We start from the raw sequence: 22884 nt of genomic DNA on the forward strand, positions 1-22884 counted from the left end.
GGTCTAAAATGGCTCACAAGCCACATGCAGCATATGTAAGGTCCTGTAGCACAATCTGCATATGAAGAAAAAGAAAAAAATTAGAGAATGTTATTACAATAATAAACAACAAATAACCATGACTCAGGTATAAGTGACCATTTTACCACATCCGCATGGCTGTAGCTCACAAACTATTCGCTTGCTTGCGGGATGGGGATATCACCAGCATTCAAAGCAAGTGCCTTGAAGTGCGAGAAATCAGGTACATCATAGCAAATACATCGAAATGCCTCTAAATAGATGCGCACGACATTTAATTGAGCGCTTATCACGTCCGGGCTTTGTATTCCCGTCCTGTGGATATGGTTTCGATGATTTGAACCCCTCACAGGGATGAAAAAACTGAGTTCACACGTTCATAGCCGACCACTTGCATTAGATGCCGTGTTCTCGACGATGTTTAAGATAAAGAACCAGTTAAGTGCTGTTCACAGCCAATCTATTGGGGATATAGTCTGCGACATATATGCATGCAACAACGATATTAAACTAATTACACTTATTTGTTAGCATAAAAAACAAAAGATATTGGAAAATATTTCATACAATAGCTGGAATAGGGAACCGTGGAATGGCCACATTAGGAGCGAATGGCTCATCACCAGGGTGGAAACCTAGTTCTTGTGGTAGGGGAGGTCCATTGTTCATACCACCTGATCGATAAAATGCAAAAAAATATGAACATAAAATATACGCACAAAAAAATTCTTCCAAGTAAAATGTGGCAACATAATTAAATATAGATCGAATGCAAGGAATAAGAATATATATAAATGTAGAATGCAAAGAAACATGAATATAAATATAGATCAAATGAATATAGATAGAATATTAGAGAAGACAACATATCAATACCATTGAAAAATATAGGAGCCATGACCAAATCACGTAGAGAGAGAGAGTGGATGTCTTGAGAAGTGAGAGTGAAACATGAGAAATGAGACTGAGAGAGTTCATGGGTGGGTGGGATCGATGTATGTGGCCAGTAGTTTGTTTTATATAGGGGGGTGTGGACATCACTGCTGGTTTTTAAATAGAACTGACAGTGAAGGTAGCCTCATGTGTGCACTATTTTAGTGGACTACGATGCATAATGATATCCGTGGTTTGTTGTGAGAGGAAAACATTATATCAAGGCTGATAAGTCCTGGCTGAAACTAACATGTATGGAGAGGCTAACTCCTAGCCGAGAGCCATTTTATAAAGGCTAGCAGCCGTGGTATATTTTTATTTCTGAACTAAAGTTGTCGAGGTTGGTGGAAGCAGTGTTCCAACTGTTGTGGTCATGGGAGTACTGTTGGCATGTGAGGAGCATCTACACATCACTGTCTGTTTTAGTTTAAAAACCGACACTGAATTGAGCTTTCTGTGTCGGTTTGAGCAACTGACTGTGATAGAAGCTATCACTACCGGTTTTAAAACCAAAACCGACAGTGAAGTGCATGCCGCCATCGCAGCCTTTTAGTAAAAAAATATAAAAAAATGAAGGGCCCTACCACCATTATAGCCTTTTAGTAAAAAAATATAAAAAACCAAAACCGACCATCTGTTTGGAGCCTGCCATTGCAGCGCTATCACTGCTGGTTTTAAAACCAAAACCGACAGTGAAGGGCCCTACCACCATTATAGCCTTTTAGTAAAAAAGATATAAAAAAATCATAGTCTCATAGCCTTTTTATAAAAAATATTAAAAAAAATCGAGCCTAGGATTCGATCCCAGGTCTCGGGGTTCTTAGTTTGGAGCCTTAACCACTACGCTAGAATAGGGATTACGTTAGAATTAGTTGTTCTTTTTCTTTTATCCTATCGTAATGCACTACTAAATAATAAATGCAAAATCAAAAAAGTTTGGCCCGCCTAGGATTCGTGCGCGGGTCTCAGAGTACAGAGTGCGCGGCCTTAACCGCTGAGCTAGGATAGGGAGTTTGCTTAGTTTGCTTTTCTTTATTTATTTATTAATAGAAATAATGCAGTTAGTTTATATTCTAAAATAACACAAAAATTTATGTCTTCATTATTTAATTCTATGATAATTAATTAATGGTCTATAATTATCAAATAATAGTGTTTGTGAATATCATCTTAATATTTGATTACATAGTCAATAATTAAATTGTAGAGATACACACAAAATATAAATTAAATATTCAGTATGAATTACTGATACAATGTCTGCATAATGATTACATAGTTAACAATAATCTAACTATCTTTAGGTGCATCAATAATGAGGGCCTCATTGTGATCAATTCGTACGTAAGCAGGTTCGTCACCCTCTTGAAGGATAGGTAGGGGTACGTTCGCTCCGAATGGAGGCATTTCTTGATAGCCCATGTAGTCTTCTTCGTCCGTCACTCCATCGACATCAACAATCTTCCTTTTTCCTTCTAGGGCTACTTTTAGCCTTTCTTTTGTCTTGTTGTCCCTTGCATAGAAGACTTGCATAAGATCTCTTGCAAGGACGAAGGGGTCATCTCTGTATGCGGTCTTAGTGAGATCAATGGTAGTGAACCCTTCGTTGTTAGTGTTGATTTCCTCGAGCCAGACCCACTGGTAGCAAAAACAAGCTGCCTTCAATGGACCATAGGTTAGCTCCCATATCCCCTCTATGAAACCATAGTATGTCGTCTGCACGTTGCCATTTTCGTCGTGAGCATCAAAACGAACACCATAATTTTGGTATGTGCTCTTTCCATCTTGCTTTTTTGTGTACAATGTGAATCCATTGATCTCATACCCTTGGTACTTAAGATATGTACTCGAAGATCCCTTGGCTAAGGTATCTTGTTGATTACCTAACTTTATTCCAAGCAAGCGACATCGCAACCAGCTGACAAATTCCTCCTTATGTTTTTTATCCAAGCAAGCCTATGACCTGCTCAGATACAGAGTTTGTAGCAATTGCCTGTGCTTGTCAATGTATGGCATCATACCCTCGGCTTGCTGGAGAACAGCGAACTATGCCTGTCTAAAAAAACAGGGTTGTCTACTGTAACAGATTTCTTCCATATCGTTCCTTTGCCACGTAGTCTTCTCTCATGACGAGATTCTAGAACTTCGACCCTTTTGATGTCTAGATAATATGTGTAGAACTCAATGGCCTCCTCCATTGATCATCCTTCAACCATGCCCCCTTCTGGCCTGAATCTGTTCCTAACATACCTCTTGAAAACTTTCATCAATCTTTCAAAAGGGAACATCTGATGTAGGTACATTGGGCCAAGTGCTCTAATTTGGTCAACAAGATGAATGAGTAGATGCAATGAGATATCAAAGTAAATCAGCGGGAAATGCATCTCAAGCCTAACGAGAGTTTTGGCTATATCCCGCTGTAGCTGCTCTAGCGTGGACACATCAATGACCTTTTTTGAGATCACATTGAAGAACGAGCAAAGCTTTATGATTGAGGCGCGGACCTTTGGGGGGAGGATACCATGCAGGGCAATAGGGAGCAGCTGAGTCATAATGGCATGACAGTCATGGGCCTTCATAGGGCCATAGTTGAACTTGAGTTCTCTCATGTTCACTAGCCTCTTCGGGTTCACACAGTAGTCCGTTGGGACTTTGAGTTCATTGAAGAAAGAAATAAGCGCACACTTTTCTTCCTTCTTCAATGTCCATGATGCAACCAAAAGTTCGAACTGGCCATTCTCTAGCTCCACGGGATGCAGCTCCTTCCTGATTCTCAAGTGTTGCATGTCCAGGCATGTGGCTAGTGAATCCTTCGATGTCCTCCCGGTGTCTATCAAGGTGTTAAGAGTGTTAGCGCACATGTTTTTAGTGATGTGCATGGGATCAAGACAGTGGTGTACACTTAGAAATGACCAGTAAGGTAGTTTCTAGATAACCGATTTTTTCTTCTAAACGCTTCCATCAGGCTCTGCTACTGCATTGTCCCCCTTCCCAAGGACAACCTCTAGTTTGTTGAGTTCTCGAAGTATCACAGGCTCGTCTTGATATTTTGGAGCTAAGCGTTTCTCAAAAGTACCATTGAGATCTTTTCTATTCCTGCGGTAAGGGTGATCCTTAGGTAGGAACCTACGGTGTCCCATATAAACTATCTTTGAGTTATTTAGCAGATTTACCGTATCGGTGTCGTCCAAGCACTCGGCACATCCAGTATAGCCTTTTGTCTTCTCTCCGGACAATGAACCTCTACCTGGCAGGTCAGTCATTGTAGCGATAAGTACTCCCTTGATCGTGACATGTTCCTTTTTGTACTCGTCCCTAACATCCGCACAACCTTTTCAAACATCTCCACTAGTTCATCGATCACTGATTCTAGAAATACATCGATGTCATTCCCATGTTGTCTTGGCCCTTGGATCAGTAGTGGCATCTGGATGTACGACCGCTTCATATAGACCCAAGATGGAAGATTGTATATACATAGCGTCACTGGCTAGGTGCTATGATTGCTTTTAACCTAGTCGAAAGGATTCATCCCATATGTGCTCAAAGCAAATCAAAGGTGCCTTACCTCTCCACCGATGTCCTTATAGAATATAGTATTGACAGTCCTCTAGTCATGACCATCGGCGGGGTGCCTCATCATTGCATCTTTCTTACGCTCTTCGCCATGCCAGCGCAACAGCTTGGCTGACTTTGCACATGCAAACAACCTATGCATCCAGGGAGCTATAGGGAAATACCAAACGACTTTTATGGGACCTCCTCTAGTCTTGGTACCCTTATCTGACGGCCCTTCCTTGTACCGTGGAGCTTCACACTTGGGGCACTTGTCCAAGTCTTTGTATTTTTCTCTATGGTACAATATGCAATCATTGGAACACGTGTGGATTTTTTCAACCTCGAGGCCGATGGACCAGATCATTTGCTTGGCCAAGTATGTCTTTTCTGGCAACTCGTTTTTTTCTGGGAGCATTTTCCTTATTATACCTAACAACTGATCGATCCCTTTATCGCTCAATCCGTTTGTCGATTTGAACTCTAACAGCATGATGTCAGTTTCCAGTTTGCTCATTGGATAATTCCTATACAATGGTGTTTTGCCATCTTGTCTCATTTTCTCTAGCTTTCTCAGCTGTCTTTCACTAAGACGTCTGGTCTCTACATTACGTAGCAGCTAAGAAATGCCATCGTTATCCTCGGTGTCGTCAGCTAGCGTGTTCCTAAACACATTATTAATTGTGGCCATATGTTGCGTGTTGACACCGGATTCCTCGTTAGCATCGTGGATGGCTACGTCAGGCATGTCCACATCACCATCGTTTCCCTGCAGAACATTCACACCAACCTTGCCATGCATAGTCCATATCATATAGTTTGGCATGAACCCCTGGTAATCAAGTGCGATCGTATAGACTCAATTTGACGAAAGTTTCTATGATTCTTGCAATCTTTGCATGGGCAGAAGACAGGGGTCCTATTCCCAGCATGGGCTTTGAGATCGATGATAAACTAGCTGACGCCATGCATGTACCGCTTATCCATTCGGGACAGATGCATCCACTCTCGATCCATCTCTGCACAAAAAATACTGAGATAGTAATTACAAAGAATTAATAACAAATCGAGCTTCATGAACAACAATTGTAGATCGAAAGTACTATTTTAAAAAAATATTATTGTACACTAATTATTGAAAAAATGAAATTAGTAGCCCCGGCCCTGTAAATTAAAAATTATAGTAAAAAATAATTATTGCACAATACTGAAGAACAACTATTCTACTCTACTTCTAAGAACTAATTATAGCATCACATACTAACAATGATGATCTTGACCACCATGGAATAATTAGCTAGGAATTTAAATATGTTCATAGACACCAACCTTTTGGATGATGGATTCACCACAATTTGAGCCTTGCACAAATGTTCAATTGGAAAAATGCTCTATAGAATGGAGAAAGAACTAGAATGAGAATCAAGCAATGTAGCCATCAAAACAAAGCTAATTAAGCAATAAAATCAAAGGAGTGGATGTTTGTTACTAACATTAAAGCAAAAAGATCCAACCATTCTTCAAAATCCAAGCACCAGCTTCATGGTGAAGAGCAGCCGCAACAATGGAGGGAAGGGTCCAAACACGCGCCTCTGTTCTTGGGATGGAAGAAAGGAGGAAGAAGAGGACGGCTGCAGCCTTTTTATGTTGTAGGCTTATCACGGTCGGTTCTTGGCTAGAATCGACAGTGATAGTGCCCAATCACTGTCGGCTCTTGGCTTAAATCAACAGTGATGAGTGCCCGCCAAAACACTGTCGGTTCAAGCCAAAAAACCGGCAGTAATATGGTCCTTCACTGTCGGTTTTAACCCAGCACAAATCTTTTTTTTTCATTTTCAAGCTTATAACCGGCAGTGAAGGTACATCACTACCAGTTCTCACGTACAAATCCGACAGTGATGAGGCCGGCAGTGATGTACAAATCTAACGTAGTGCCATTCCCCGCTCTGGTCGGTGCGACCGTGGATCTCTCCACTTGGAGGTGTCATGCGGAGACAGAAGCGTCGTCCAGAGGCTGGGGCATCAAGTGGAGACCAGTGCGGGCGAGGGGGTGGTCGCGCATGGCCTGGTGACCGAGTGTGGTGCATGGCCTGGCGACTAGGCGTGGGAAACTGTCGTGGTTGGCCTCTCACTCCTACACGACCCTCCCTCGATCTTCGCTCAACCTCTCTCTCAGGGGCGGATCCAAAGGGGGGGCTGCCGAGGCTACAGCCCCCCTAGTGAGCCTGATTTCTTCATTAGATCATAGTTACTTAGCCTTAAATCATCATTAATCTCTAGCCCTAGCCCTAAATCTTCATTATTTAGCCCCCCCTTTGTTCCTATCCTGCATCCGCCACTGCTCTCTCTCATCTCTCGGATAAGGAGGATCTAGTATGTGGCATGGAGGATCGAGCAGGCGCCGTCACATGGCGGATCCTATGAAACGATCGTGGGAATGGCAAGTGAGCTCAGCCATAGCGGATGTCGGAAGACACTAGCAAGGAGGATATGCGGGCCTGAGTAGTGGGCTTGGACGATGTGCCTCATTTTTTTTAGTTTTTTAATTATTAACAGAGACAAGCATCATAGCCCGTCTATGTTTTCTATAATTTACATTGATGAAGGGACTGAGATGACAGTGATGCCTGCCTCTGTTAAACACTTTTGTTTATATGTGAAGTTGGATTAATGTAGTAGTGCATTGTATCAATAACTACGGAGGGGGTTGTTGGTGGGTTAGTTCGATCAACACTTCATTAAACAATTGACTACACTCATGACTAATATAACATTTATGCACGCCTCGTCTGAATGGCAAGACCTTTAGTGTACCTTCCACAGCGGCATTGCATCCCAACTTCCCGGATCCTCCAGCAGCATTATGGCATCTCACCAGATATTTCAGCGAAAGCAACTAACCACCCTAACACGCCAAGCACATAATTCTCCCCGCCCACTTAACAACAAACTGTCAACTTCCCAAAGCTTCTCTAGCACCTGCCACTCCATCTCGCGCGCGCATAAATAGTCGCTTCCGCAGACGCCATCAGCACGTACCACACCTCCACACCACAACAGAGCACAGCACCAAGAACACACGTCTCAGTCTCAGCCCGGACGCCATGGCCGCCGCCGTGCTCCTCCTGCTACTGCCAATCCTGGTAGCCACCGCCGCACCAGCCGCGTCGGCGGCGTCCAGCAGCGGCGAGAAGAGCACGCACATCAAGCTATACTGGCACGACGTGGTGAGCGGGCCGAGCCCGACGGCGGTGCCGGTGGCGCGGGCCGCGGTGACCAACACCTCCAAGACGGGCTTCGGCGCCGTGGTGGTGATCGACGACCCGCTCACCGAGGGCCCCGACCTCAAGTCCTCCAAGCCCCTGGGCCGCGCGCAGGGCACTTACATCGGCGCCGGCAAGGACGAGGTGTCGCTCATGATGAACATGAACTTCGTGTTCCAGGCGGGAAAGTACAACGGCAGCACCGTCGCTATCATGGGCCGGAACGCCGTGTTCAACGCCGTCCGGGAGATGGCCGTCGTCGGCGGCACCGGCGTGTTCAGGATGGCGCGCGGCTACGCGCAGGCACGGACGCACGCCTTCGACCTCAAGACCGGCGACGCCACCGTCGAGTACAACCTCTACATCAAGCACTGATCATCGAGTGCTCGGTCTCGATCCACCGTGCATATACAGGCTTTAATTTCAGGATTAGTGAATACATGAACACGCATGAAGAATTATCAAAATTGTAGTTTTTGTAGCTTCTTCACTTGATCTGTTTGTGTTAGATACAAGTGGACTTACCGCGAAGCCGCATATAAACTTAATTTTACAGGTAATCGGTTATGCAAATTCATGGACAAACCTGCTTGTATTTTGCTTTCGGTGAAATCTTAGTATTAGGCGGGGAGTCAAGAACAGAGAATTTTTGTTGTAACCACTGCACTATTGGCATTGGAACGATATATAATGAATGAATAATGATTTCACCTCATGATGTTTTGATGGGAAGGACCAGCTGTTCCCACGCTTGTGTCGATGTACAGTACGGATGTACGGTATAGCACTGCGTGGGTAGGTGCCATTATTCTCACCGAACTAAGGCCTTGTTTAGATCACCTCCAAATTTCAAGTTTTTTCACTCTCTCTATCACATTAATTTTTGGACGTATGCATGTAGCATTAAATGTAGGTAAAAAAAATAACTAATTACACAGTTTGGTTGTAAATCACGAGACGAATCTTTTGAGCCTAGTTAGTCCATAATCGGACAAAGTTTGTCAAATACAAATGAAACGTGCTGCAGTGTCCAGATTGCAAAAATTTGCAATCTAAACGAGGCCTAAGAAAATCAGGCGTTCAGAGTTGGAGATGGTATGACTATTGGCCGTACGAGGAGACTAGGGGGTGTTTGGAGCTAATGATTAGCTCATGTTTTTTTTATACCAACTAGAAAGCCTAGATATGAGCTAAGGTGGTGTTTGTTGTCCTTCTAAATTTTAGTAGTTGTCCCATCGAATGTTTGGACACATACATGTAGTATTAAATATAGACTAATTACGAAACTAATTGCATAGTTTGCGACTAATTTACAAGATAAATCTTTTAAGCCTAATTAGTCTATGATTTGACAATGTGGTGCTACAGTAACATGTGCTAATGATGGATTAATTATGCTTAAAAAATTTGTCTCGTGGAGTACTGACGGATTATGTAATTTATTTTTTTATTAGTATCCGAACACCCCATGCAACATCCTCCTGACACACCTCCTAAATTTTAGTCACTGGATCCAAACACCACGTAATTTTAGGCTAATAAGAGCTAATGAGGGTTAATTGGTGGTTAGAGTCCATAGCCCTTGGTAGCTCATAATTAGCTCATATTTAATCTATTTTATAAGGTGGGCTAATTTTTAGCGCCGGGATCAAACATGTCCTAAGATGAATGCTACAATCACAGTAGCAAAATGTCACATTTGCTCAAAAAAAAGTAGCAAAATGTCATAATGTATGTTTATGTATGGTTATGTTAGAAAGTAAGTTCTTATCACGCACAAGAACACAGGCACCAGAACAAGAACACAAAGTGAGAGGGAAGTGAGAGCTCTTTTGTATTCACTTCTGTTACTTGTACTCCCTCCGTCCAAGAAAAAATACAATTCTACCACAGTGTCATGTTCTAGTATCTTAAGTTTCACCAATTATAGATAAAAAATATTATTATTTGTGATATCAAATAAATACCATTAGATTAGTTACGAAATGTATTTTCATATTAAATTGATTTAGAGTCATAATGTGAATATCATTCACTAGAAATTTAGTCAAACGTGAACCATTTTACCTAGCACGTAACCCATAGTTAAATTCCTTTTGGGTTGGAGGGGGTATTACAAAGGTGAAAGTGACCACCTATTTATATATAGAAAAAGGAGACTGAACTTAGGTTTTTACAGTGTGAACTTGACTTTCACCTCCCTCTCGTTAGTTTGGCCACCATTCAAAGTCTTTGTTCACATTGCTTTCTTGATTTTGATTTTACTACACTCCCCCTTGGCCAAATTTATGCTATGTATATGCCTCGTTAAAAACTCCCTCCTCCCAAAATCCAGTGGAAAGAAAGGTACGAGAAAAGAGTACATCACATGCATTACTTATGTTGCACCTGTTGTCTCATTAAAAACCTTGCATGAGAAAACCCAGTGAGAAAACTCATTAAGGGAAAAAGAGTATAAGAGTTGATCTTCGGATCAGGTCTTCAAGACCAACTGATCTTCTAGACCAGTTCATGCATCTTAGGTCTTCAGGACTCGCTTGTGATCTTCAGGATCACGATCATGAGCTATGACTTCAGGGGTTATCTCCCCTTTGAACCCTATAACTCTCTAAGTCGTCTCATACAAATTTCATGGGTACAACGACAACACCGTCGCCATCATGGCCGAAATGCAGTGTTCGACGCCGTCCGGGAGATGGCCATCGTGGGCGGCACCAGCATGTTCAGGACGGCGCGCTGGTACGTGCAGGCCTAGATGCACACGTTCGACCTCAAGACAGATGAGGCGACGCCACTATCGAGTTCAACCTCTTCAACAAGTATTGATCAAGTGCTCGATCTCGATCCATGTGTATCGCCTTCAATTTGACGATTCGTGAATAAGTGATGATGCACGAAATCATGGAGAAGAATCAAAATTGTAGTTTTTCTAGCCCTTCCATTCACTACCGGAGACCGGCTCTTTGCCGAGTGCCACGTGGTTTGCCGAGTGTTTTTTTTCGGGCACTCGGCAAAGACGCCTTTGCCGAGTGTTTTTTTGACACTCGGCAAAGAGGCTCTTTGCCGAGTGTTTTTTTTGACACTCGGCAAAGAGTTTCTTTGCCGAGTGTTTTTTTGACACTCGGCAAAGAGCTCATTTGCCGAGTGTTATTTTTTTTTTGACACTCGGCAAAGAAAATTTCAAAGCACATTTTGAAGCAGTAAATTAATTCAAATCAAAAAGTTTTCAACTACAAAGTTGTATAACTCATCAAGATGTACAATGTTTGTTTTGGTCTTTTCTTCATACGACAAAGTGAAAATAAATTTGTTCACAAATCTAACATATCTCTCTGGTAGTTTATGAAACTACAATAGAGATATATAAGATTTGTGAACAATGTTAGAACGACCATGTCGGATGAACAGATGATCAAACAACCAAAATAAACTTTGTAGATATCGAAAAGTTATGAAACTTTGTAATTGGCAACTTTTTGATTTGAAAACATTTTGTCATGCAAAACTGTGTTTGAATTTCAAAATTTTAAAATTCAAATTTTGTAAACGACCTCGGATGGAAAAACTTCCTAAACTAAAAGTGTAGATCTCGAAAAGTTATGAAACTTTGTAATTGGCAACTTTTTGATTTGAAAACATTTTGTCATGCAAAACTGTGTTTGAATTTCAAAATTTTAAAATTCAAATTTTGTAAACAACCTCGGATGGAAAAACTTCCTAAACTAAAAGTGTAGATCTCGAAAAGTTATGAAACTTTGTAGTTTACAACTTTTTTATTTAAATTCGTTTAGGGCCTCAAACATGCAATTTACACTCGGTTTAGTATAATATATTGGGAACTAAAACGGAATCCAGACACAAGTGAGAGTGTGGTGTAGTGGTAGAGGAGGTACGTGCACAGCGGGAGGTCTCGGGTTCGAATCGCGTCAGCCGCATAGCCATGAAATTCACGCGAAAAATGTTGGAGATGGGTGGACGCTGGCCGGTAGGGGCCTCCATCGATAAAAAAAATTCCATTTTTTTTTGGTAAAAATCCCATTTTTTTCGGGTTTTTTTTGGTTTCAACTTTGCCGAGTGTCGGGCACTCGGCAAAGTTGGCTTTGCCGTCACTGTTTTTGGCGAGTGCTGTTCGCATTTGCCGAGTGTTTTATGTATTTTGCCGAGTGTTTCGGACACTCGGCAAACTACAGGAGTCTGGTAGTGATTTGATCTGCTCGTGTGATATGATGAGATACAATCGGACTTTTCCGTGAACCCATATATAAGCCTATATGATATTATGATTAGTCATAAAATTAAGTCTATATACGATCGAGTTTGTGGGCACAGACCAGTTTGTATTTTTCTTTCTGTGAAATCATAGTATTAGACGAGTAGTCGAGAATAGAAGAGTGTTTTTTTTATAACCACTGTATACCATGTAATTAATAGTGATGAATGAATCATGATATTTCACCTGATGATATGATTCTTTCTTGGGGAGGACTAGCTGTTCCCACTCTTGTGTTGATCACTTGATCTACAATGCAGTGTTGGTGTGGGAGAACACACCTAGATGTACGGATATACGTCATAGTACTGCACGGGTTGGTGCCAAAATATTCTCAAGAAACCAAGAAAATCAGGAGTTCAGGGTTGCAGACGGCCGGGCCGGTTATGTTATTTGGCCGTATGACAGACCAAGATGATGTATGCTAGACAGTAGCCAAATGTCACAGTATGTGCTTACGTATGATTAGAGAACTAGGGACAAAACTTGTAACAACAAAGAAACCATCCAACATTTATTTTTTGAGTGCCATGCATCACGTTTTATTTGGAGGATTGCCCACATAATATAGCTTTTGGTTTACAACCACCAATAGATATGACTGGTTTTTTTTTCCAAACATGGTTACAACATGTAGACTCAAAGTTGCGACCTCCAATCGAGTAAGAGCAAGTGCAATCTTTTGCTGTAGGGCTCTCTAATCTACTGCCAAACACAACCACAGAAAGGGAAATCACCAAGAGAAAAAGGGGAGGTTGGGTGGATTCAATGGAGGAGAGAGAGCTTGTCCACAAGTTGGTGTGTTAAGTAAAGTGGCAGACAACCGTTGGGGAAGAAGGGAAGAAGAGACGGAGATATTAATACCCCTTCACTCCTGTTCTAACGGTACAGTTAAAGTGTGGAAGTTTCCTCTCAGACGCGGAACTTCCGCGTAGGCTAGAACAAAATAGGAATTAGGTCTACCTAGCTTTATTTTGGCTTTAGGGTTTTTGTTGTCTTGCAAGAGCACATGATTCCCCTTAAACTTTCACTTTATGTCCCCCTTTATAGTATGACGCTATCTATACTCAAATTCAAAATATAAAAGTAAAGTAAGCCTTCAAAGATCCAAACATTGCTTAGAAAATAATTAGGGGTTTCACTCTTGTTGCCATACACCTGTTGAAAGGTCATAGTTTTGTTTTGGTAATTGAGTGACAACCTAGGTGGACTAATGTGTTTAAATATGAGATACACATGTGATTAGTCCACAGGTACACTTCTGTGAGCAACTCATGCCATGACGGTGAAGATGGCTTGAATTTGTTGCAAGGCTCACACATGTGATGAAGGAACTCATTGCATATGAGACATGACATTGAGTCACGTGACTAAGGTGGAGAAGATCAAGACAAGACTTGGCTTGATGGACAGGTTGCAAGCGTGAAGGGTAAGTTGGAGGCTTTGGAGCGATGGACCGCATGGCGGTGAAGCTTGAGCAAGACTTGGCACCGATGGACGAAGACAACGGTTTAAAGCAAGTGAGGTCAAGATCGATGAACCAACAAGGTCACGTGATGATATGAAGTGGATCATATCATTAGTGATATGGTTGGTGCATGTGTTGTATCAACATCGGAGGAGATGAAATAGAATGCGCAAGGCAAAGATATAACCCATAGGACATTTTATTTCACCGGTCATAGGTGTGTAGAGAAGTTTATGACCGGGTTTAGGATAGATGGCCGTACTATCAAGAGGGGCAAACTTGTTTGCATATAGGTCATCTAGTGCCACTTGAGCGATCTTACTTTGCATATGTGTTAGGATCGAGTGGCATGGTGAAAGAAGTGACTAATCCTTTGAGAAATGTTTGTGAAAAGCTAACACATATGCACAAGGTGGTGTATCACTTGGAGTGTTAGCACATTTGCAAAGGTGTTGGAAAAGGTGAAGAAAAGGAGGCGAAACGGGGCTCGGGGTGCTGTCTGGGTGGCATCGCCACCCCTAGGCCGGTGCCCACCTGACCCCTGCTCAGAGCAGCAACAGTGGAGGTGTCACCGCCGTGTCCGGTGTGCACCGCCGTTGGGAGGGCGGTGGCACCGCCAGGGGTTGTTCGGTGCACTGTCATTTTTCACCCGAGAGCGAGGAAGTTGGGGTTGGTCACCGCTTGGGCACCGCCGTGCCTAGGACGGTGCACCACAACTTTTTTCTAGAGAGTTGGTACTTCACGGCGTTGGCCTATGTGGTCATCGCCACCCCTAGGGTGGTGCCACCGCCACCCCTGTCCGGTGACCAACCGTTGGATCACTACTACAGAAAAATATTATGCGAGACGTTTTGAAAATGGCATCGGAGGCGGGCAGACATTTGAACCGCCTCGGTTAGTGCCTGGGATTAACCAAGGCGATAATATTCATCCGCCTCGCAAAATTGATTTACGGAGGCTGTTAAAAAATAATCGCCTCTTAAAATCTATTAATAGAGGCGGGCCTTATAAGAGACCCACCTCCAAAAATACCCCCATTTTCAGAGGTGTGCCACTTATAAGGCCCGCGTCGGTTAATAGGCTGAGCACTAGCAAGCCCAGGAAAACTGTGGCCCATACTACCCTTACTGGGCTTATATATATTGCAACTTAGGGTTTTCTTCTCACTTCTCTCTTTCTCTCCCTCACTCGCCCCTTCCTCCGACGGCGCACAGGGAACGTCGCACCCGATGCTTCCTTCCTCTCCCTCCGAACCTCTCCCTCACTCACCCCTTCCTCTCCCTCACGGTAACCCCAGCAGCGGTTCTTCCCTCTCCCCCACAGCCGACGTGACCAGGGTGCATACACCTCCCTCTCTTCTCGATCTCCGACGATGGTGGCGCAACCCTCTCCCTCCCCTCTCCATTGAGGTCGCCGGTGCATAGGGAGGCCGAATCTGGCCTCGGTGCGGGCGGATCCAACGATGGCGCGAGAGGATCCAGCTGTGGTGGCACATGGGGAGACTGGATATGGCCCCAGCGCGGGTGGATCTGGCAATGGTGGCGCATCCCTCTCCCTCTCCTTTGAACACACCGACGCATAGGGAGGTCAGATCTATCCCCAATGCGGGTGGATCCGGCGACGGTGGTGCATCCCTCTACCTCTCCCTCGAGCTCGCCGGTGCACGGGGTGGATGGATCCGGCCCCCGCGCGGGCGGATCCGGCAACGGTGTCGCATCTCTCTCCCTCTGTGGTGGCGGTGCAGAGCAGGGCCTGCTCCCCAACTATGGCGGCGGTGCGTAGGGGTGGCAGAGCCAGGCCCAGTTCCAGGCCCGGTTAGGGCTAGATACGGGCTTTTTCTTTATTTTTTTATTTTTTATTTAATTTACCGAGGCGGGCATTTAAACCACCTCGATAAAGATCTATTTACCATGGCTTTTGCACCGAGGTGGTTGCGATGCCCGCCTCGGTTAATCACTTTTGCCCGCCTCGGTTAATTTTTCTGTAGTTGTGGAATTTGACCATTGGGAGGGGCTCTGCCGTGTCCGTTGCCCTCGCAGGAAAGGGAATATTTGGAGCAACGACTCTATTTGGCTTGAGGGCTATAAATAGAGGTGGAGCTCGGCCTTAGGCTGGCGGCTAAGCACCCTTAATCCTTGGTGGCTTGTGTAGGTGTGCTTGGGAGCCCTCTAACTCACATACGCTTAATAGTGATCATCTAAATGAGTCTGAGTGCGATTCTAGTGCGATTGCATTGTGAGAGTGTATTGAGTGGCACTAGGTGTTCGTATTGTAAGGCGGTGGTGCTTGTTACTCTTGGGGGTTGCCACCTCCTAGACGGCTTGGTGGTGCTCTCCATCGAAGCACGTAGAGAAGATTGTGCAGTGCTCTGGAGAAGTGATTGTGAGAGGGATTGTGTTCACCCCGTAGGAGCTGCGAAGAGCAACACTAGTAGAGCATGTCATTGAGCTACCCTCACTTGTGGGTAGGTTCTTGTGGTGCCAAATGTTGGCGGTTACTAACGATTGAATCCGACCGCTAATTAAAGTCCAAAATAGGAGAAATAAACAATCTTTTGACACATATGCCTTTACTATTGACCTAATTCCACTTGTATTGGAGAAAACATGTTTTGCAGGATACACATTCGAATACAAGTGGAAAATAAAGCAAAAGGCACAAACCAGAAAGCGTAATGCAGATTCTACACCAAAGAGCCAAGCAAAGGCCCACTCCAACGAAGAAACTGGGCCGAGCACCGACGTGGGAAGGGTCCAGACACATCCAGGAACCGACCACACGAAGGCCATCGTGGGGCGGCCCCACCAGGGTGCGGGAGCACTAGGGGTGCGCCGCACCCCTACTGCTGCCTCTAGCGATTGCATGCCGCCATGCAACGTCGGTTTCTGATGGTTTCCTATTTTACCAAGGCCAAACCGACCTTCTCACTAGTATAAGAATAGGGGTAGTCTCACCTTGCAACACACACATCATTTGGAGCTACACACCTCACTTCTCTACTTGTAATCTTTAGTTCTTAGTAGTAGTTTGGAGCTAGCAAGAGCTATCAAGGAGGGCTTGGCTCCTTGTAAGAAAAGAGAGAAAAGCTTGGTATGAATACAAAGAGAATTTCTTCCATAGTCATGCTCTCACATCTTCAATATAGTAGTGCATATGAACTAGAGTATAGTTGTGTTGTTATAATCATGATATATGAACTAGCATATAGTTTGTGTGTTATGATCTTAACATATTCAACTTTATGGTTAACCATTCATATGACTTGTATGAGTAGAAGTAGAGCTAGGTTGAGGTGGCAGTTCGTCATTCCTTTGGGTTTGCCCATGTCCTATGCTTATCGATACGTAGGGTCGGAGTCCCGAGGGGATATGGGTAGTTTCCTTGTACACGGGCGCGGTGCTCGGGTACATGGGAACCTTCGGATATGACGGTACCCCTGGTTGAGGGGTAGGCGGTGGGTGGTGACAGCCCTGTCCGTCCTTTATAATCCCCACGTTCGGGTATTGTGTAGGAGTTTTAAAGTCTCTCGCGCTTGCTGGCAGACCAGTGCTTGGAGATCTCCCCGTCCATCTTACATTTACACTACAAGAGATGTTACCTTCTATGATGGCTCATTTTGGTCACAAACAGAGGATTTTATGTCACCATAATACGCTCTGTGATGATGCAGTGATGAAATACCTATCGTCACCGAAGGTGCGTGTTAAAGCACCTTCCATGACGATTGAGAGTATATCGTCACTGAGTTGGTGATAGCAATATTTTCGTCACTAGCAATAATGACGATCATTATTGTCATTAAAACTATTATGAAATCTTAACTAGGCAACTACCATGTGTGCCTATGCAGTGACAATATTAACCATACAATTGAATTCAACAAACGACAACCATACATTGATTCATAACAAATTTCATAGTCAACATCTTAGAAGCAACAATCTCAACCATACATCCAGCTCATTCATACATCCATCTCAGTCATACATAACAACTTGAAGTGTGAAATAGTTTGCAAGCTAAAGCAATACTAAGTTCATAGTTTGTATTGTAGCAGCCACAAGCACACCAAAATGCTACAGAGTTCACCAAAGACTCTTACCAGCCCAAATTCTAGGGATAGATACAAAAGGCATAATTGAACCAACTCGCCTGGATGCATATCTAGATGACGAGGATGCTCACAAATTTTAGGGAGGAGTGACTTGACCCTGATTGAAGTGAAGAATCAGATGTCGAAGGAGGGCATGAGTTTCTTGCTGTCTCTTCTTCAAGCTATCAATTTCGTGTGCTTGGCTAGCCACCTCTTGCTTAAGTTGTGCAGATTCTTGCTTAAGTTGCGCAGATTCTTGCTCCTTAGCCTCAAGTTGAGCCTGTAGCGCCCACACCTGTGAACTAACTGCACTTCTACTACTTGGCTTGGAGATTGGCAGCCCCACATTTTGAAGAAATGTGCTTGACTTCGGCAGCACCTTGGAAACAATTTCAATAGAAGACATCGACTGCTGGCCTTCTTGCATTGGTTTAGCCTCAATTGCTTCCATAGCAGCCTAGCAACAGAATGATACAAAAATTAGTATTGACTTTGGTATAGATTTCTAGCAGTATAGGAAAAATAAACTACAATAATACTTACAGAGACTTCAAAAATGACCTTACTTTAGCCAAAATAGCCTCAAACATCGTTTCAAGCATGTATGAAGTTCAACTCAAACAAGAGCTAAAAGCAGTATATGAAGGAAAAGACAGTATACTTGTAGTATATCATATTTGAATTTAGAAGACTATATACTCCCAACTTGGGAAATGAATCATGTAACAAAGTAGTCATGCAAAAAGTATATCATAACTCTTGCAACATCATTTCTGACAATAGCAAAAACAACCCACAATCACTTCCAATCATGAAGGCAATAGCTGCAGCCGGTGCTGCGTGCATAGTTCAGATTTGAAAGGTTCAGATTCTATGCATCAGATTTCAATGGTTCAGATTATAAGCAGCATGAGCAACAGCTGCAGCACAAGAAGTGCAGCCGATCGGGCCAAATATTCAAGTTGACTTTCAAGTATGTCTTGCAGAAGAGGGGAACAATACTTACAATTGCATTTTTGATAGGCTCACAAAAACCACTTTTCTTGCTGCAATGCATCTCCTTGAACAAATCAATTGCAGTGGGCTCTGTGTCTTTATATTTTTCTTGTTTCTAAAATGATGAGAAATCAACTTAAACTTGTTAGCTTGAACCAATTTCATGGTTTCTCATTTCAAACAATGTGCAGCAGACTTTGTCTATAATTCATGTAGATTAGAAGATCAGCAACAAGATCAGATAGCATTAAATTTGTCCTACCGTGACATAGGCATGTGCAATGTGACATCGAGAACCTGTACGCTGATGGAACTGGACTTTCGCACGATTAACTTGGTTTTTGACACAAGTGTCCTGTACACCACACAAATTTGTAAGGTAAAGGAAATAAAAACAAATACTAAAAAGGGACTACAAATGCCATTAAAATCTGAACTGTCTAGATATGTACACATTTATCAGCAACATCACCAATGTCATACCTTGTGTTTTGGGTTGGACCACATCTCCACTAATGCTCTCCATTGATCATCAGTCATACACGTCACAGGTGATGTTGTCCTCACTAGATTTGCTGGAACTCCATCAAAGTACTTCTTTTTCAGCCCATGCCTCATCTGACGTTGTCCACCCTTTAGCATGTCAACACAAGCCTCATCTGACTATTAGTGTCCATGTCGAATGGGATCTAGTAAAAAATAGAGATTAGATTTGAAAACAAAAAGGACACAATGAACTATGATTGAACAAGTCAAATAGATATTGACTTACAACAACTTTGCCAATGTAGGCTTCAACAAGATGTTTATTATGTTTCTACTTATACTGCTTCCAGTGTGGAAAGATAGGTGTATGCAGCCTAAGTGAGATCCCAGCCTCTGATGCAAGTTTTGAAGCTTACATTGGTGCCTCCGGTCTTCTATTCCCTTCAGCAATGTGAATTTTAATCTTTGTCCCTAGCCCTCTATTCAACGCATCCAGCTCTTTGCCTATATATTTTCCCCGTGGCACCTGTTGTGCACTTGTAAATAATACACCTAACAAGATTTCATTTGTAGAGTTAGTAGCAAATATATTCCAGATTTACTAAATAAGTATCAATCTGATTTTATTAGCATATCTAAATGTTGATGTGCACCTAACAAGCAATGAAGTCTACAATGAAGCATCATGATAGAAACAAATGAAGCTAGTAACTTTGATCTAGTAACTTGCCTTCATCATTGTTCACTGCTACAAAAACGATTTGTGGCAACGCATCCCTTTCTTTGTAGGGGCGGCTCAATGCCAAATGAGCCGCCCTTACAAATAGATTTGTAGGGGCGGCCGATGTTATCAGCCGCCCCTACAAATGGCCCAATTTGTAGGGGCGGTTCTATATCCAGCCGCCCCTACAAATCAGATTTGTAGAGGCGGCTCAATATTGAACAACCCCTACAAATATACACCGAGTATTAAAAATTAAGTACTAAAATTCAAATTTTGTAAACGACCTCGGATGGAGAAACAACTAAAATGAAAGTTGTAGATCTCGAAAAGTTATGAAACTTTGTAGTTGATAACTTTTTTTATTTAAAATCATCTTGTCAAGGAAAACCACGCTTGAATTTCCAAAAATTTGAAATTTTAATTTTTTAAACGACCTCGGATGGACAAACAGTAAAAATGAAAGTTGTAGATCTTAAAAAGTTATGAAACTTTGTAGTCGATAACTTTCTCATTTGAAATCATCTTATTATGGAAAACTACGTTCGAATTTCTCAAATTTGAAATTTACATTTTATAAGTGACCTCGGATGGAGAAACTACCAAAATAAAAGTTGTAGATCTCAAAAAGTTATAAAACTTTGTAGTTGACAACTTTTTCATTTGAATTAGTTTAGGGCCTCAAACAATCAATTTATGCTCGGTTTTGTATAATATGTGGGGAACCAAAATGGATTGTAGACACAAGTGATCGTGAGGTGCAGTGGTAGAGGAGTTTGTGCGCGAGGTAGAGGTTGCGGGTTTGAATCCCGACCGACGCAAAGTGTGCAAAAATCATGAAAAAATGCTGCAACCATAGAGTGGGTGTGTAGCTGTCGGGTGGGGACCTCCTCGGATTAAAAAAATGCTATTTTTACCTCTTTTTTCGTGATTTCTGGAAATTAATTTGTAGGGATGGCTGATAACACCAGCCGCCTTTACAAATCGAATTGTAGGGACGATCTAGGAACCGCCCCTACAAATGCATGATTTGTAGAGGCGCTTGGGTAGGGGCGGCTGGGCAAACCGCCTCTACAAAGCCTCTAGAGCCGCCCTATAAATACTATTTCACGTAGTGGTTTTTGATGTGCTCCTCATTCTGGCTTGTAGTAGTATTGGTAGATGCCAATGCATCATGTGTGACAATAGCGAGGCTTGGATTGGCAGCAGTCCTTTGCCTAGTAACTCTAGTAGTTTCCCCTTGTTCTTGTGGTGCCACCACTCTCTTTGATGCTTACGAACCTCTAGCAGAGAACTTGCCAATATGTTGGACATTCTTGTTACATACATCCTCACCCACCTTAGAAGCCTAGTATGAAGCAAACAAGAAGAATTAGACCCAAAAATAATAGAAGTGTAGTCACCAAAATGATAATGATCAATAACAATCCTTTGTACCATGCTGACTTCATCTTCGTCATGTTGGTTAGAGCCCTCATCATTCTCAGGATTGTACAGAGATCTAGATTTTTCAGGAACATCATCCTTGTTCCTTGCACTTTTACCCTTAACTTGTGCAACCAGGGTACTGAGCCCAAGGCTTTGGAAGAATTGGTCGTTCCTCATAATGTTTTGATCCCTCTATCTTAACTAATCAAGTGCCATTGCTTCTGTACATTCAATTAAGGGAGTAGTCAGAGCAAAAAATAAAAATGTATGCTGCTGCTAGCAAAATAAAAACATATGCTGCTAGCAAAAAGTGTATGCGGCTGCTGCTAGCAAAAAGTGTTGGAAATAAGTGCCTAATATACATTCCAGATTTTGTTTGGAGGAAAAACTCATAGATAAAAAATGATGCAAGCACATAACACAAGTAAACAGGCAACGTACTGACTAGAACAGGATTGCGCAAGGAAATTACTCAATGATCCCGCGCAAAACGTAGTCGAACGTGTTGAAGTAGATGTTGCAGATCACCAAGCGGTCGCATGTAGACGCTGCCCAAAAACCTGATTGCCGCCCCGTGCAGGAGTCTCGCGGCAGTGGTTTCGGAGATCCCGCTCTCTTCAAGTCCGGTGCACGCCGAACTCAAAGGTCGACGAGGCGCAGCAGCGAGAAGCTCAGCACAGCGAGTGGGAAGGTGAGCGTGTGAATCCGTCCCCTTCAACCAGGACGTCTCCTGGTTTTATAGGCCTTCATAGTGCATCAATTCCCTTCATCAAGCAGTAAAAACTGCCTAATTTAATGACAGAAATTGCTGCAATCAAACAGCAGAAACTGACACACCTTATTACTGTTTAAAACGACAGTTTCAATCACATTGAAGCACCATTACGCTCAGCATAAAAAATAGAAACTGCACAAATAATAGCCTGATGTACACGTACGCGTTCGTCGCAAGTCACAAGTCACGCGATTTTTCACGCGAAAAATGCGCGCGAGCTGCGCGTGCGTGTAGCAACAGTCTCCTTCTCTCTCATTTTCACCTATTTTGCATAGAGAGGAGACTCCCATATTTAAGCAAGACAACCTCTCCTTGAATTAGCAATATGGGACTATAAGTTGTGCATGCTTTGGAATTTTCAGATCAGGCCAAACATGGGCCTAAATCCAACAATCCCCCACCAATTCCAAAGCTGCTGTACTGAACATTCTTTATATATACCAGATTTTCAGTATAAGTTCCGTACGGGTTGAACTTACACCTAGATCAACCAGGTCCATCTTTCAGCAGCTTGTGAATGGACTAAGCCTTGAATTCATAGCTTTTTGCTGTCAGATTTCTCTTGAAGATCCAACTGGTACTAGGCTGCAAGAACGCCAAGTCCAAACGGAGCTTTTAAAGGTCTTGCTCCTCGATCTTCTCATGAGCTTTCCAAAGAGTACCCCACTCTCATGAACTGCGACCTAACAGTTTAGCTCACATAGGTGTATTCATTTTAGGTATCCTGTAGGACGATACCTTTTTCCTCAGTGGACACTAGAATACATTAAGACATAATAGCCAGCCTTCCATACAGAAGAGAGTACATTTCATGGAACATGGGTAATTTTAATTTTTTTTAAACAGTCTGTACTCCCTGTTACAACAGTAACTTG

General features: G+C 42.9%; 2 protein-coding genes across 2 annotated transcripts; one reads left to right on the forward strand and one right to left on the reverse strand.

Moving 5' to 3' along the window:
• Nucleotides 1-7558: 7558 nt before the first annotated feature.
• LOC136505753 (dirigent protein 22-like) lies at nt 7559-8442 on the forward strand. The gene has a single exon (XM_066500902.1). The coding sequence runs from the start codon at nt 7614-7616 to the stop codon at nt 8145-8147; it is 534 nt and encodes a 177-aa protein (XP_066356999.1). The 5' UTR covers nt 7559-7613; the 3' UTR covers nt 8148-8442.
• Nucleotides 8443-17537: 9095 nt separating this feature from the next.
• Nucleotides 17538-19247, reverse strand: LOC136505866 (uncharacterized). The gene is made up of 3 exons (XM_066501002.1): nt 19083-19247; nt 18610-18714; nt 17538-18060 (listed from the first exon to the last, which is right to left on the reverse strand). Exons 1-3 carry the CDS (start codon nt 19239-19241, stop codon nt 17701-17703), a joined length of 624 nt encoding a protein of 207 aa, XP_066357099.1. The 5' UTR covers nt 19242-19247; the 3' UTR covers nt 17538-17700.
• Between the last annotated feature and the right edge of the window lie 3637 nt (nt 19248-22884).

The sequence above is a fragment of the Miscanthus floridulus genome, chromosome 14 (genome assembly GCF_019320115.1).
Source record: "Miscanthus floridulus cultivar M001 chromosome 14, ASM1932011v1, whole genome shotgun sequence".
Taxonomy (NCBI): domain Eukaryota; kingdom Viridiplantae; phylum Streptophyta; class Magnoliopsida; order Poales; family Poaceae; genus Miscanthus; species Miscanthus floridulus.

Excerpts from the sequence above, each read along its gene's own strand:
- LOC136505753 (XM_066500902.1), top strand. The coding sequence starts at position 7,614 with ATGGCCGCCGCCGTGCTCCTCCTGCTACTGCCAATCCTGGTAGCCACC.
- LOC136505866 (XM_066501002.1), bottom strand. The coding sequence starts at position 19,241 with ATGCTAAAGGGTGGACAACGTCAGATGAGGCATGGGCTGAAAAAGAAG. Across the intron at positions 18,715-19,082 it reads GGTCCAACCCAAAACACAAG|AAACAAGAAAAATATAAAGA; the intron begins GTATGACATTGG and ends TCATCATTTTAG. Across the intron at positions 18,061-18,609 it reads AGCCTATCAAAAATGCAATT|GCTGCTATGGAAGCAATTGA; the intron begins GTAAGTATTGTT and ends TTCTGTTGCTAG.